The sequence below is a fragment of the Eimeria necatrix genome, genomic scaffold (assembly GCF_000499385.1).
Source record: "Eimeria necatrix Houghton genomic scaffold, Enh_scaff748, whole genome shotgun sequence".
Lineage (NCBI taxonomy): Eukaryota > Apicomplexa > Conoidasida > Eucoccidiorida > Eimeriidae > Eimeria > Eimeria necatrix.
The window spans coordinates 1-12,500 of NW_013654572.1; the positions used below are offsets into that span (position 1 = coordinate 1).

A 12,500-nucleotide genomic window follows, 5' to 3' on the forward strand; every position below is an offset into this window, starting at 1 on the left:
CAGCAAACAAGTAAAGAGTGCTGCAGCAAACAAGAAAAGAGTGCTGCAGCAAACCCCACAAGATTGCTGCAGCAAACCCCACAAGATTGCTGCAGCAAACAAGAAAAGAGTGCTGCAGCAAACCCCACAAGTGAAGATTGCTGCAGCAAACAAGTAAAGATTGTGGCAGCAAACCCCACAAGATTGCTGCAGCAAACAAGTAAAGAGTGCTGCAGCAAACAAGTAAAGAGTGCTGCAGCAAACCCCACAAGTGAAGATTGCTGCAGCAAACCCCACAAGTGGAGATTGCTGCAGCAAACCCCACAAGTGAAGAGTGCTGCAGCAAACCCCACAAGTGGCGTGTGGGGCGTGGGGTGTACGTACACCGCAGGCGCGCCCAGGTGTACGTACACCCGGCGCGCCCAGGTGTACGTACACCCGCGCAGCAGTCCCAGCAGCAGCAGCAGTTCAAATTAAATTAAATTAAATTAAATCATTTTAATTTGTTAAATTAAATAATTTTAATTTATTTATTTCAAAAAGACAGACACCAGAATCAAATCCAACAAAGCTCCAAGTGCTTCCGGGGCCCGCCTGGAAGGCATTACTTGGGGGCCCCCCTTGGGGGCCCCCTTGGGGGCCCCCCTTGGGGCACCCCTAAGGGGCCCCCCTGGGGGCCCCCTGGGGGCCCCCTGGGGGGCCCCTTGGGGGGCCTCTTGGGAGGCCCCCTGGGGGGCCCCCTGGGGGGCCCCCTGGGGGGCCCCCTGGGGGGCCCCCTGGGGGGCCCCTGTAGGGTAGGGACTTACAGGGCCCATTTCTGAGGGTGTTTGAGGGGTTTGTTATCAAGTGGCGTCTCCTCATCGCGGCCAGAAGGCTGCATCTTTCCTGAAGTTTGCAAAAACTTTAAACCCTACCCGCAAACCCTAAACCCTAGCCCGCAAACCCTAAACCCTAGCTCGTGACCTCCGGGCCCCACAGGCCTCACCCGAAACCCTGCTTTTCGCTGCGTGGGAGCTACGCTGCTGCAACAAACGGCGGCCGAGGGTTTAGGGTTTAGGAGCTGCTGAAGCTGCAGCAAACCGCGTTTTAGGGTTTAGGGTTTAGGAGCTGCTGAACACTTACTGCTGCCCGAAGAGGCCCCCAAACCTGGAGAAGAAGTTGCCGGAGGAGAGGGGCCCCCGTCTCCTGGCAGCGGGTGCAGATCGCAGCGGCTGGAGGGGCCCCCTGCCCTGTAGACCATTAGCTGCAGCGGCTCCCCCTTAGGGTTTAGGGTTTAGGGTTTAGGGTTTAGGGTTTAGGGTTTAGGGTTTAGGGTTTGGCGGCCCCCTGGCCCCTGACCATCAGGCGGTCGCGGCGCTCTCAAAGCCTAGGGTTCAGGATTTAGGGTTTGGGAGTTGGGGCGAGGGTTTGGAAGTTAGGGTTTAGGGTTTAGGGTCCAGGCCTGGGGTTTGAAGGTGGGGAACTGCTGCTGCTGAAATCCTCTTGGCTGTTCGCAGCCCGGCGGGGGTTTTGTTCCTTTCTTTTGATTTATTTGATTTTAAAAAAGAGAAAATATATTTTAATTTTAATTTAATTGTTAATTGTCAGCAGCACGGACAAAGGAGAGGCTGCAGCAGGCAGCAGACCACTGGTCACATGCGGTGTTGGCCTGTGCTGCTCACCGGCGCCATCGGCAGAGAGCCCAGAAGTTGAGTTAATTTGCTAATTTAAATGCAAATAATTGCATTTATTTATTTATTTTATTATTTTTGTTTGTTTTTTGTTTCGTATTATTCTTTTCCGGACGCCTGGGCCTCCGTTTTAGCTCCCTCAGCGCCCAGGTGACCTCGCTACTGTGTGTTCTTCGCTGGGGGCTGGTTTGTGGCTCTTCCCTCCGAAAACTGCTGCTAAGATCTTCAAAAAACAAATATTAATATTATTCTTTTTAAATTTATTTATTTTCTGTCAAATAAAAGGCAATTTTGAGCTCTTTAACGCATAAATCAGTTCAGAGGCGGAGAAGGCACCCCTGCCTCGCTTAAGTATACCCGGAACTCGTGGATCCGGGTGTACGTACACTGCCCATCCAGTCAAACAAACAAATAAAACCAAATAAGATAAAACAGCAGAAAGCAGCAGCAGCAGCAGCAGCAGCAGCAGCAGCAGCATGCACATTCCTTGGGCTTTGTTTGGCCCAGAAGCTCCACTGCAGCCCAGAAGGCCGCACGAATTGCTGCAAAACCTAAACCCTAAACCCTTATTTGGGGCCCCATTTGATTCCTAAACAGTTCCATAAGGCCCCAGGGGCCCCCAAAGGCCCGTTGGGGGCCCCTGAGCCGCCAGAGGGGCCCCCCGGGCCCAGGGGGCCCCCCTTAACTGCCTTGGGGGGGCCCCCCGTAGGCCTGCAGGTACTGCCAGCGAAAGTCCTTCGGGTAAGAAGACTGCGAAGAGCAGGGGGCCAAGTGGGGGGCCCTTTCGCAGTAGGGGCAGCACTTAGAAGGCCTGGTGCAGCAGCAGCAAACCCCGCAGTCCGAGGGTTTAGGGTTTAGGGTTTAGGGTTTAGGGTTTAGCGGTGAGGCCGCCGAGCTTGTGCGCCTGCAGCTCGGCTCGCGGGGGTAGGGCTTAGCGTTTAGGGTTTAGGGTTTGACAGTGGGGCCTCCCAGCTTGTGCGCCGGCAGCTAGGCCCGGGGGTTTAGGGTTTAGGGTTTAGGGTTTAGGGTTTAGGGTTTAGGGTTTAGGGTTTAGGGTTTGCAGCGAAGTTTGCTGCAGCTAAGACCTACTGATAAACAAAACTCTTCTTTTCTTGCTGCCGCGAGGGTCTGGAGCTTTTCAGGGCCCCAGCAAGGGCCCCCGCGTACCCTTCTAGTGCAGAAGGGGGCCCCCTGGGGGGCCCCCCCGGGGCCCCCTTGGGGGCCCCCCGGGGGCCCCCCTGGGGGGCCCCCCTACGAAACTGCCGCAGCCTTGTGCGGCTCATTTGCCTTTGGCATCTGGGCTGCCACGAAGTGTAGAGGGGGCCCCTTGCTGCTGTGCAGCAGCAGCAAGCCTGCTGCCGCTGCTGCAGCAGCAGCCGCTGCTGCTGCTGCTGCTGCTGCTGCTGCTGCTGCTGCTGCTGCCTGGGCTTCCGCGGCAGCGTTGCATAGCAGCAGCGCGCTGACTCTGTTGCTGCTTTGAGATAGGGCTTTGGCTGCAGCACAAGGGAAGGCTTGCCTGCAGCAGGAATCTCAGCAGCAGCAGCAGCAGCTGCTGCTGCTGCTGCTGCTGCTGCTGCAGCGTCTGTGGGCGGAATGGCCGGCGCATAGTCATCTCGTATGGTCCCCAGCAAGATGGGGGCATTGTCAGCAGCAGAGCAGCTGCTGCTGCAGCAGCAGCAGCAGCAGCAGCAGCAGCAGCACGTGGCTTCTGGAGGGGGCCCTAGCCTTCCCCTTGAGGCACTCGGATTGAAGAGGTCCTGAGAGCTGCTGCTGCGCATTCTGCTGCTGCGCGTGAACTCGCACTGCTGCTGCTGCTGCTGCTGCTGCAGCTGATAGGTGTCTGCTGCTGCTGCTGCTGCTGCTGCTGCTGCTGATGCAGTTTGTGTTGCGGCGTGCCTTGTAATGTCGAGCTGCAGGTTAGCGCAGCAGAGCCGTTGCCCGTGTTGCTAGAGTCAGATGGCCTAGGGTTTAGGGTTTAGGGTTTAGGGTTTAGGGTTTAGGGTTTAGGGTTTAGATCGTAGGTTTCAGGGTTTAGTGTCTAGGGTTTAGCGCTACGGTTCGAGACTGCGGAGCGAGCTGCCGGAGCGTCCGGGCGCCAGCCCAAGGGTTGGGGGTTTAGGGTTTAGGGTTTAGGGTTTAGGGTTTAGGGTTTAGGGTTACGGGAGTGTTGGTTTGGGCGTCAGTTTCTTTAAAAGAGTGCCAAGGCAAAGGCCCATACAGCTGAAAACCCCCGCCCACTCGCTGCAGCAAAGCTTCATTGCGTCTTTTCCCGAGGCCCCCTCTTGAGGGCAGGAAGCCTCGCCGCTGCTGCTGCTGCTGCTGCTGCTGCTGCTGCTGCTGCTGCTGCTGCATGCATGCGCTGTGCAGCGAGCAGCAGGATCGAGGGGGATCGTCTCCTCCCCCGTCAACTCCCACCATTACTGTTTGTGTGCAGTGAGCCCTCGGGCCTTTTGCTGCTCGATTTGCTTCTATTGCTTCTCGGTAAGCCACGGAGCAGTACTCCTGGGAGACTGCAGCAGCAGCAGCAGCAGCAGCAGCAGTTGCAGCAGCAGCAGCAGCAGCAGCAGCAGCGCATAGAGCAGCTCAAGCTGAAGCAGCAGCACTTAGGGGTTTAATTTAAGACTCTCTTGCCTTCATCTTCCCAGGGCGAAAACCCGCTAGCAGAGCAGCAGCACGGCTCCTGCAGCAGCAGCAGCAGCAGCAGCAACAACAACAACAACAACGTCAGCAGCAGCAGCAACAGCAGCACAGCGAACAGGCTGCGGGTACTCAGTGCAGCAGCCCACTGTTGGGCAGTGTTTCGATCACCAGAAGCAATAGCAGCAGCAGCAGCAGCAGCAGCAGCAGTAGCAGCAGCAGTAGCAGCAGCAGGAGCAGTAACTGCCCCTGTAGCACCGCCGGCACCAGCAGGTGGACTAGCAGCAGCAGCAGCAGCAGCAGCAGCAGCGCCAGCAGTAGCAGCAGCGCCAGCAATGGCAGTAACAGCAGCAGCAGCATCGCCAGCAGTGGCAGCAGCGCCAGCGGCAGCAGCAGCAGCAGCAGCAGCGCCAGCGGTAGCAGCAGCAGTAGCAGCAGCAGCAGCGCCAGAAGCAGCAGCAGCAGCAGCAGCAGCAGCGGCGCCAGAAGCAGCAGCAGCAGCAGCAGCAGCAGCGTGTGGAGTACGTTGAAGCATCTGTTGGGTGCAGCAGTGGCTTCTGGGCGGGAGTTTGAGTGGCTAGCTGGGCTAGCTAGCCAGCTAGCTGCTGCTGGGGGGCCTCTCTGCTGCTGTGCTGCTTCGCTGCGCCTGGGATCGGGCGATCCCGGAGTTGGGATCGTCTCCTCCCTGCGAAACACTCAGCAGGCGAAGCTGCCACTCCCCACAGTCGATCCCACGATCCCAGGGATCGATCCCATCGATCCCACCGATCCCATCGATCGATCCCATCGATCCCAGCGATCGATCCCATCGATCCCAGGGTTTGAAGCAATTTCGTGTTTGAGTGCTTTTTTTAAAGAACAGCAACTACCGCTCCACCCCCACGATCCCACACGATCCCACACGATCCCACACGATCCCACAAGACCCCACAAGACCCCACACGATCCCACACGATCCCACACGATCCCACGCTGGCCGTTGGCAGATCCCAGAGAGCTGCAGCCAGCTAGCTGGTGTTTGGGATTTGTTTTGAAGGCCAGAAGAGCAGTTTCGAAGTGCAGCAGAAGAAGTGGCATTAAAATGGAAAGAAATGGCATTTAAATTGAATTAAATGGCATTTAAAATCAAAGAAATGGCATTTTAAATGAAAGAATTCAAACTTTTTGCAAATCCAAAAAGAACTCAACACTAACCACTGCAGCGCCGCCCGCATGGCCTCGCCGCTGAAAACTGCTGCGTACATGGCCTGGGCCGAAGTCTGGGCCGCCATCTTCGAGCCCCGCCTAAACCCTAAACCCTAAACCCTAAACCCTAAACCCTAAACCCTAAACCCTAAACCCTAGGCGCTGCGCGCCGGGACCCAGTGCGCGCTGCTCGTCGGCTCGCCGCCGCTGCAGCGGAACAGACGCGGCTGAAGCCCCGGAAGTGAAACTCGAACTTTAAAATGAAATTCAACAAAAACATTCTTCTCAATTAGGGTTTAGGGTTTAGGGTTTAGGGTTTCAGAGGCTGGGCCTCCGCAACGCCCTTCCCGGGGCTCGAGTGACCTCGGCGGCGAAGCCCGCATGCACTGGCCGCCGCTGCGGGACTTCTCGGGTCATAAATGCATTAAAATGCATCAAATAAAAGCAATTTTAATTTAAAATGAATTTTAAATTCGAAAATGAAATAAATAAAACAAAATAAACGCAAACACAAGCAGCAACAGCTCGCCTGCAGCCGCGCGCGAGCAGCGAGCGCTCCAGGCGTTCAAGTTCTGTCCAGCGGCGAAAATCGGTGAAACTCGCGACAAATGACCCGAAAATTTGATCCATTTTTGCAAATTTAATCAAATAATATAATTAAAAGACAATTGGAATTCATTTATTGCCTTTTTGCAGCTCTAAAACGGCCTTCTCAGGCTCAATTGCCACACCTCCCCGTGCGCTGCCCCCTCTTCTGCCTCCCAAGGCATCACAGCAAACTGCTGGCCTTCTGCAGCAGCCCCAAGTTCAAGGGGGCCCCTCTCCTCTATGGGGGCCCCCCACTCAGGGGGCCCCTCCCCTTCAGAGGCCCCCCCTTCTTCAGGGGGCCCCTCCCCTTCAGGGGGCCCCTCTCCTTCAGGGGGCCCCTCCTCTTGAAGGGGCCCCTCAGGTCGTGGGGGCCCCGAGGGGCCCCCGGACCCCGTTTGGCGGGGGGCCCCGGGGGCCCCGGGGGGCCCCCCCGTGAGAGCCAGAGCTGCTTTGAGTGTCTTTGGAGCTGCTGCTGCAGCGCAGCAAAGGCTGCATGCAGGCGTGGGGTGTACGTACAGCTGGAAGATGCTGCTGCTGAGGGGGGGGCTGGGATCGTCTTGGAAGCAGCAAAAGCGATCCCAGAAGTCCTCAGCAAAAACATCAACAGCAGCAAAAGAAGAAGCACACACAAAGCCCAGCCTCCTGCTGTGGCTCACGAGGCAGCAGCAGCAAGGGTTTTGCTGCAGCAGCTGCTGCAGCAAAAGCGCCAGCCGCCAGTTCAAGTCAAAGTCGTAAACCACTGCAAACACCCAGCAAGCTGCGCCCCAAAGCAAACCTATAGCAGCAGCAGCAGCAGCAGCAGCAGCAGCAGCAGCAGCGGCGAGCAGCAGCAGCAGCAGTAGCAGCAGCAGCGGTAGGGACAAGCAGCAGCGGCAGCAGCAGCAGCAGGCAGCCACCGGAAGTAGGTGCTCCTGTTAGTTCCAACAGCCAGCAGCAAGATGAGAGCAGCAGCAGCAGCACCAATTGCTGTGGCTGCTGCAGCAGTAGCAGCAAATGCTACAGCAGCAGTAGCTTGTGCAGTAGCAAGTGCAGTGCGAGAGCAGCAGCAGCACATGCAGCAGCAGCACATGCAGCAGCAGCACATGCAACAGCAGCAGCACATGCAACAGCAGCAGCACATGCAGCAGCAGCACATGCAGCAGCAGCACATGCAGCAGCAGCAGCAGCAAATCTGTCTTTGCTGCTGCAGGGGGGCCCCTCACCATCACAAGCCAACACGAGATCCACAGCTCCTTTAGCTCCTAGGGTTTCTAATTCTTCTTGACTCCAGCTGAACTCATCTGCTTCTGGGGCCCCCCCGGGGGGCCCCCCCAGGGGGGCCCCCCTGGGGGCCCCTGGAGGGCCCCCCTGGGGGGCCCCCAGGGGCCCCCCTGGGGGCCCCTGGTCACCCCCAGACTAGGGTTTCTAATTCTTCTTGACTCCAGCTGAACTCATCTGCTTCTGGGGCCCCCCCGGGGGGCCCCCCCAGGGGGGCCCCCCTGGGGGCCCCTGGAGGGCCCCCCTGGGGGGCCCCCAGGGGCCCCCCTGGGGGCCCCTGGTCACCCCCAGAAAGCCCCGAGCCTTCTACATTCGCAGAATTGGGTAAAGAGTGCCCTGCACTAGGGGGCCCCTCCTGGTACCCTGTTGAGGTACTCTTTGCCAGCAGGGGGCCCCAGGGGCCCCCCTGGGTCCAGTCCAGTCGCCTTACAAAAACCTTGACAGGGGGGCCCCCCACGGGGGGCCCCTCATCTTGGGCGCATGCAGGGGCAGCGGGCGACCCTGTGGGCGTCGTAGGGGCCCCATAGCCCTCGACCTGAGGGCCCCCAGGGGGGCCCCCAGGGGGGGCCCCAGGGGATTCCGCCAAGAGGAACTCGTCTAGCTGCTGCGTTCGGCGGCACAGCTGAAGGGCCTCGAGGTCGATGTCCGTAAGGTAAACTTCAACACTGAAGTTAGGGGCCCCTTGGGGGCCCCCCAAGGGGGGCCCCTGTGGGGCCCCTAGGGGGCCCCCCCGGCGCAGCAAACGCCGCAAAAGGGGCCCCATAAGGCCTACCCCGCTGCCCAACTCCAAGACCCTGAAAACAGTTTTAGAGGGCACAGTTGAGCTGGGGGCCCCTCCAGTACTTTGCAGGGGGGCCCCCGAGGGGGCCTCCTTACAGAACCCCACGGGGGGCCCCTGGGGAGACCCCAATGGGGGCCCCCCTTGAGACCCCAAGGGGGCCCCCGGAGGGTCTGGAGTTTCGGAGCTGCCTCTTCTGTCTCCGGCGCCATTAGTAGAGGTCCCCGTGGCTACAGGAGGGGCCCCCAAGTTGGGGGCCCCTGGGGCCTCTTTGGGGGCCCCTGGGGCTTCTTTGGGGGCCCCTGGGGCCTCTTTGGGGGCCCCTGGGGCCTCTTTGGGGGCCCCCGGGACCTCTTTGGGGGCCCCCGGGACCTCTTTGGGGGCCCCCGGGACCTCTTTGGGGGCCCCGGGGGCCTCTTTGGGGGCCCCCCAAAGGGTCTGAGGGGCCCCAAGGAGGTGGTTGGCCATAGTGAGGGAGGCAGACCAGAGGCCCCGGCCAACCCCTTCAAGATCTTTTGCTTCTTTTTGAAAAACCCAAAAAGCCTCAGGGGCCCCCCCTAGGGATAAGTCGCTGCAAAGCGGCAAAGGCGAGGCCCTGGGGGCCCCCCCAGCCTCCACAGAGGGTGGCTGGGGGGCCCCAACGGTGTCCTGGGGGCCCCCCGGGCTTCCGGGGGCCCGGGGGCTCCTGGGGGCCCCAGGGGCCCCAGGGGGCCCCCCTAAGCCCGTGGGGGCCCCGGGGCCCCCGGGGCCCCTGGGGCCCCCGGGGCCCCCAGGGCGCCGGGGTGGTTCTAGATCTCCATCGGCATCGGTGTAACAAAAAGAATCTTCAGATGTGACTTTTGCTTCGGCCTGGGGGGCCCCTGTGGGGCCCTGGAGGGGCCCCCCTGGGGGCCCTGGAGGAGGCGTGGGAGCAGTTGCAGGGGGCCCCTCGGGAGCGCTGGGGGGCCCCGTGGGGGGCCCCTGGGGCCCCTCAAGAGGCACTGGGGGCCCCCCAATCCTCCATAGAGAAAGGTACATAGGGCCGAGTTAGAGGGGCCCACGAGGACTGAAATAAACTAAAATTAAAAATTCTATTATTCATCAGATTTGAACTTAATTGCCAGCTTTATTACCCAGGGAAGCCCCTTAGCACTTCCAGCGCCGCCCAGGGGCCCCAGGAACACTGAAGAGCGGCTGCTGGGGGCCCCCGCATTAAGTATTTGGGACTTAGTCTTTATTTGTAGATTAAATTTGTTTATATTTATGGAAGAAAGAAAGAAAATTTGTCTGAGTGCGCAGTGGGCGGCACTTATTGTCCATTTGCCTTCAAAAGTTGGCCCCAATTGGCATTTTAATTTGCTTCTTTGCCTCTAAATGCATTTATATTTAGTTTGTGTATATCTTAAATAAATAAGTTTTACAAATTTCGCATATACACCAGTGGTGAAGTATGCAGTGGGAGGTTTATGCACAGACTTGTGCATTTGTGTCACTTTTGCACACATTTCTCTCACTAAAATAGATCTAAAATTAAATCCGGAAATAGCGGAAACTTTGCAAATATTTAAAATGGAAAAAGACGAAAAAGAGGCCGCGGGAAGACCAGGTGTTGAGGTGTATAGACACCTGGGCGCACAAGCCCCCAGGTGTATAGGGAGGTCGGGTCTATGCTTGAGAATGTGGCGAAACAGCGAGAGAATTGAATAAATAACAATAAAATAATTATAATTTATATTTTAAGTTTCATTTAGCACTTTATTTTCTGCTTCCAGCTCGATTTTGTTCGAGATTCTTTTTCGCGCCAAATGAGGTGTACAGACACTCCAGACTTGTGCGCTGCCGCCTTGTGAACTGCCGGAGGGCTTTTCTGTCTTTTCACAATTTTCAATATTTCCATTTGTGCATTTGTGTCCTTTGCTGCCTCTGCTGCAGTTAAATGGCAGCACAGCCCCTGCCTAGCTGCTGTTGCTGCTGCTGCTGCTTCTAGTGCTCAGCAGCATGGCTGTTGCTGCTGCTGCTGCTTCTAGTGCTCAGCAGCACGGCTGTTGCTGCTGCTGCTGCTTCTAGTGCTCAGCAGCACGGCTGTTGCTGCTGCTGCTGCTGCTGATTTTAGTGCTCAGCAGCAGAAAAGAACAGCTCTAAGGAGCCTAGGCAGCTGCTGCCGCATCGTGGTACTGAGGGTTTATGGTTTAGGGTTTAGAGTTGAGGGTTTTGGATTAAGGGTTTACGTTTGAAAGGAGTTTAAGGGTTTGTGTATGAAAGGAGTTTCTGGGGTTTGAAGGCCAAGAGCAGCAAGCCGCATTCCTTGTCGAGCTTCGTTGGCCGAAGGGTTTAGGGTTTAGGGTTTAGGGTTTAGAAGAAGAGCCCGTTGGTGTTGGGGAGGAGCGCGTTTTTCTGCATGAGGTTCGTGGCTGCGGGCTGCGCCGGCGCTGCTGCTGCTGCTGCTGCTGCTGCTGCTGCTGCTGCTGGCTTGCTGGGGGCCACACCCAAGAAAGAAGAGGGACTCTCCAGCAGCTGCTGCAGCGAAGGGATTTCAGTCAAAGGGGCCCCGAAGAGTTCTTCGAGGGTTTGGGAGAGAGAGAGGAACTGTCCCAGGTTGAGGTTGAGCAGCGACGGCGGCAAGCTGCTGCTGCTGCTGCTGCTGCTGCTGCTGCTGCTGCTGCTGCTGCTGCTGCTGCGGATGACCGCGCTGAGGGGCTGCTGCAGCAGCGCAGCAGGCAGCTGGTGCTCCCGGAAAAGAGACCCCAGAGTCCGCCCGCTGAGCTGCGGGGAAAGGCCCAGCAGCAGCGGGCTGCTGCTGTCTTGCAGCACAAACTCATCAACAGCAGCAGTTAATTCTCGCAAAGACAAAAGTTCTTTCAAAGTCCCTTCTCCAGGAAGCTCCAGCAAAGACAAGTCCCCTCCGTGCTGCAGCAGCGGAGGCAGCTCGAGCCAACCCGCCTGCGCAGCAGCACCTCCAACGCAGCCCCTAGGGTTTAGGGTTTAGGGTTTAGGGTCTAGGGTTTAGGGTTTAGGGTTTAGCGTCTAGGGTTTAGCGTCTAGGGTTTAGCGTCTAGGGTTTAGCGTCTAGGGTTTAGCGTCTAGGGTTTGGGGTTCAGGATTCGGGGTCTAGAATATAGGATTTAGGATTCAGGATTCAGTGCATTGGTTTTAGGGTTTAGGGTTTAGGGTTTAGGGTTTTGGCGGTGAGGAGAAAGCCCGCGGCGTTGAGGTGTCCGTACACCTCAGCGCATGCACGGGTGCACAGGGGGCAGCTCGCGAGGTGTACGTACACCGCAGCGGCCCCACACCTCACCTGCAGCTTTCGGCGAGGGGCCAGCAGCCCGGCGTCTTCTTCTTGCTGCTGCTGCTGCTGCTGCTGCTGCTGTTGCTGCTGCTGCTGCGGACTAATTTGGGCCTTTCTGTAGAGAGAAGCGAGCAATCCGGAGGGGTGTTCGAGTTCATTTAGCGTGTTTTGGGCCTCGGAGACCGCCTGCGCTGCTGCTGCTGCTGCTGCTGCTGCTGCTGCTGACTGCTGCTGCTGCTGCTGCTGCTGCTGCACTCCAGCAGCTTCTCCTGCTGCTCCCAGCAAACGCTGCATGCGGTCCCCAGCAATATGAACTGCTCGCTGCAAAGTCCCCGACAGCCGCAGCGCAGCGCTCAACGCCTCGTCCACAGACACGCCTGCTGCAGCAGCAGCAGCAGCAGCAGCAGCAGCAGCAGCAGCAGCAGCAGCAGGGGCGGCGGAAGAGAAGGCGGCGGCAGTACAGCAGCAGCAGAAGACGAAACGCGTCAGTGGTGAATTCAAGACACAAGGTCACTCTTAACAGAACCCTAACCCTAAACCCCAAACCCCACCCCTCAAACCCTAAACCCTAAACCCTAAACCCCACCCCTCAAACCCTAAATCCTAAATCCTAAACCCCGCCCCTCAAACCCTAAATCCTAAACCCTAAACCCCGCCCCTCAAACCCTAAACCCTAAACCCTAAACCCTAATCCCCACCCCTCAAACCCTAAACCCCACCCCTCAAACCCTAAACCCTAAACCCTAAACCCCACCCCTCAAAACCCAAACCCTAAACCCCACCCCTCAAACCCCAAACCCTAAACCCTAAACCCTAAACCCTAGGGTTTATTTGGGGCGGACCTTGGGCGTCCGTGGAGGCTGCGAGTCCCTGGGGAAGCGAGCTGTTGACCTTTTGCTGCAGCTGCTGCACTGCTTGCTGCAGCTCTGCAGAAAGGGTCTCCACGCGCTGCTGCAGTTTGGAGACTGCTGCTGCTGGAGACACCAAAAACTCCGGAAAAGATAAAACTGAAAACCCTAATGGACAATCTGCTGCGCTGCAGAGGCTCAGGGCCTTCAGAGGTGTATAGACACCCCACGACAGCTCCGCAGGAACGCCTGCCCGCACGCGCAACGCCGCAGTCTAGGGTTTAGGGTTTAGG

General features: G+C 58.0%; 4 protein-coding genes across 4 annotated transcripts in view; 1 reads left to right on the forward strand and 3 right to left on the reverse strand.

The window, feature by feature from the left end:
• Positions 1-781: 781 nt before the first annotated feature.
• ENH_00073970 (hypothetical protein) lies at positions 782-1,219 on the reverse strand (the record flags this gene model as incomplete). The annotated part of the gene is made up of 2 exons (XM_013582803.1): positions 782-864; positions 1,102-1,219. The coding sequence occupies 2 exons, from the start codon at positions 1,217-1,219 to the stop codon at positions 782-784; spliced, it is 201 nt and encodes a 66-aa protein (XP_013438257.1).
• Positions 1,220-3,281: 2,062 nt separating this feature from the next.
• Positions 3,282-4,816, forward strand: ENH_00073980 (hypothetical protein; the record flags this gene model as incomplete). The annotated part of the gene is made up of 4 exons (XM_013582804.1): positions 3,282-3,403; positions 3,529-3,565; positions 4,017-4,130; positions 4,295-4,816. The coding sequence occupies 4 exons, from the start codon at positions 3,282-3,284 to the stop codon at positions 4,814-4,816; spliced, it is 795 nt and encodes a 264-aa protein (XP_013438258.1).
• A 1,353-nt stretch (positions 4,817-6,169) lies between these two features.
• ENH_00073990 (hypothetical protein, conserved) lies at positions 6,170-8,079 on the reverse strand (the record flags this gene model as incomplete). Its single annotated transcript, XM_013582805.1, is given in 3 exon segments — positions 6,170-6,798; positions 7,262-7,442; positions 7,447-8,079. Coding segments are annotated over 3 exon segments (1,443 nt in total).
• Positions 8,080-10,425: 2,346 nt separating this feature from the next.
• The window catches only part of ENH_00074000 (hypothetical protein, conserved), a gene marked incomplete at both ends in the record, with an annotated part of 4,749 nt that continues 2,674 nt past the window's right edge, over positions 10,426-12,500 (reverse strand). Inside the window, 3 exons of the mRNA XM_013582806.1 lie at positions 10,426-11,013; positions 11,369-11,739; positions 12,202-12,456. Of these exons, the coding sequence (XP_013438260.1) occupies positions 10,426-11,013; positions 11,369-11,739; positions 12,202-12,456 (1,214 nt within the window). The remainder of the gene's footprint in view (positions 11,014-11,368; positions 11,740-12,201; positions 12,457-12,500) is intronic.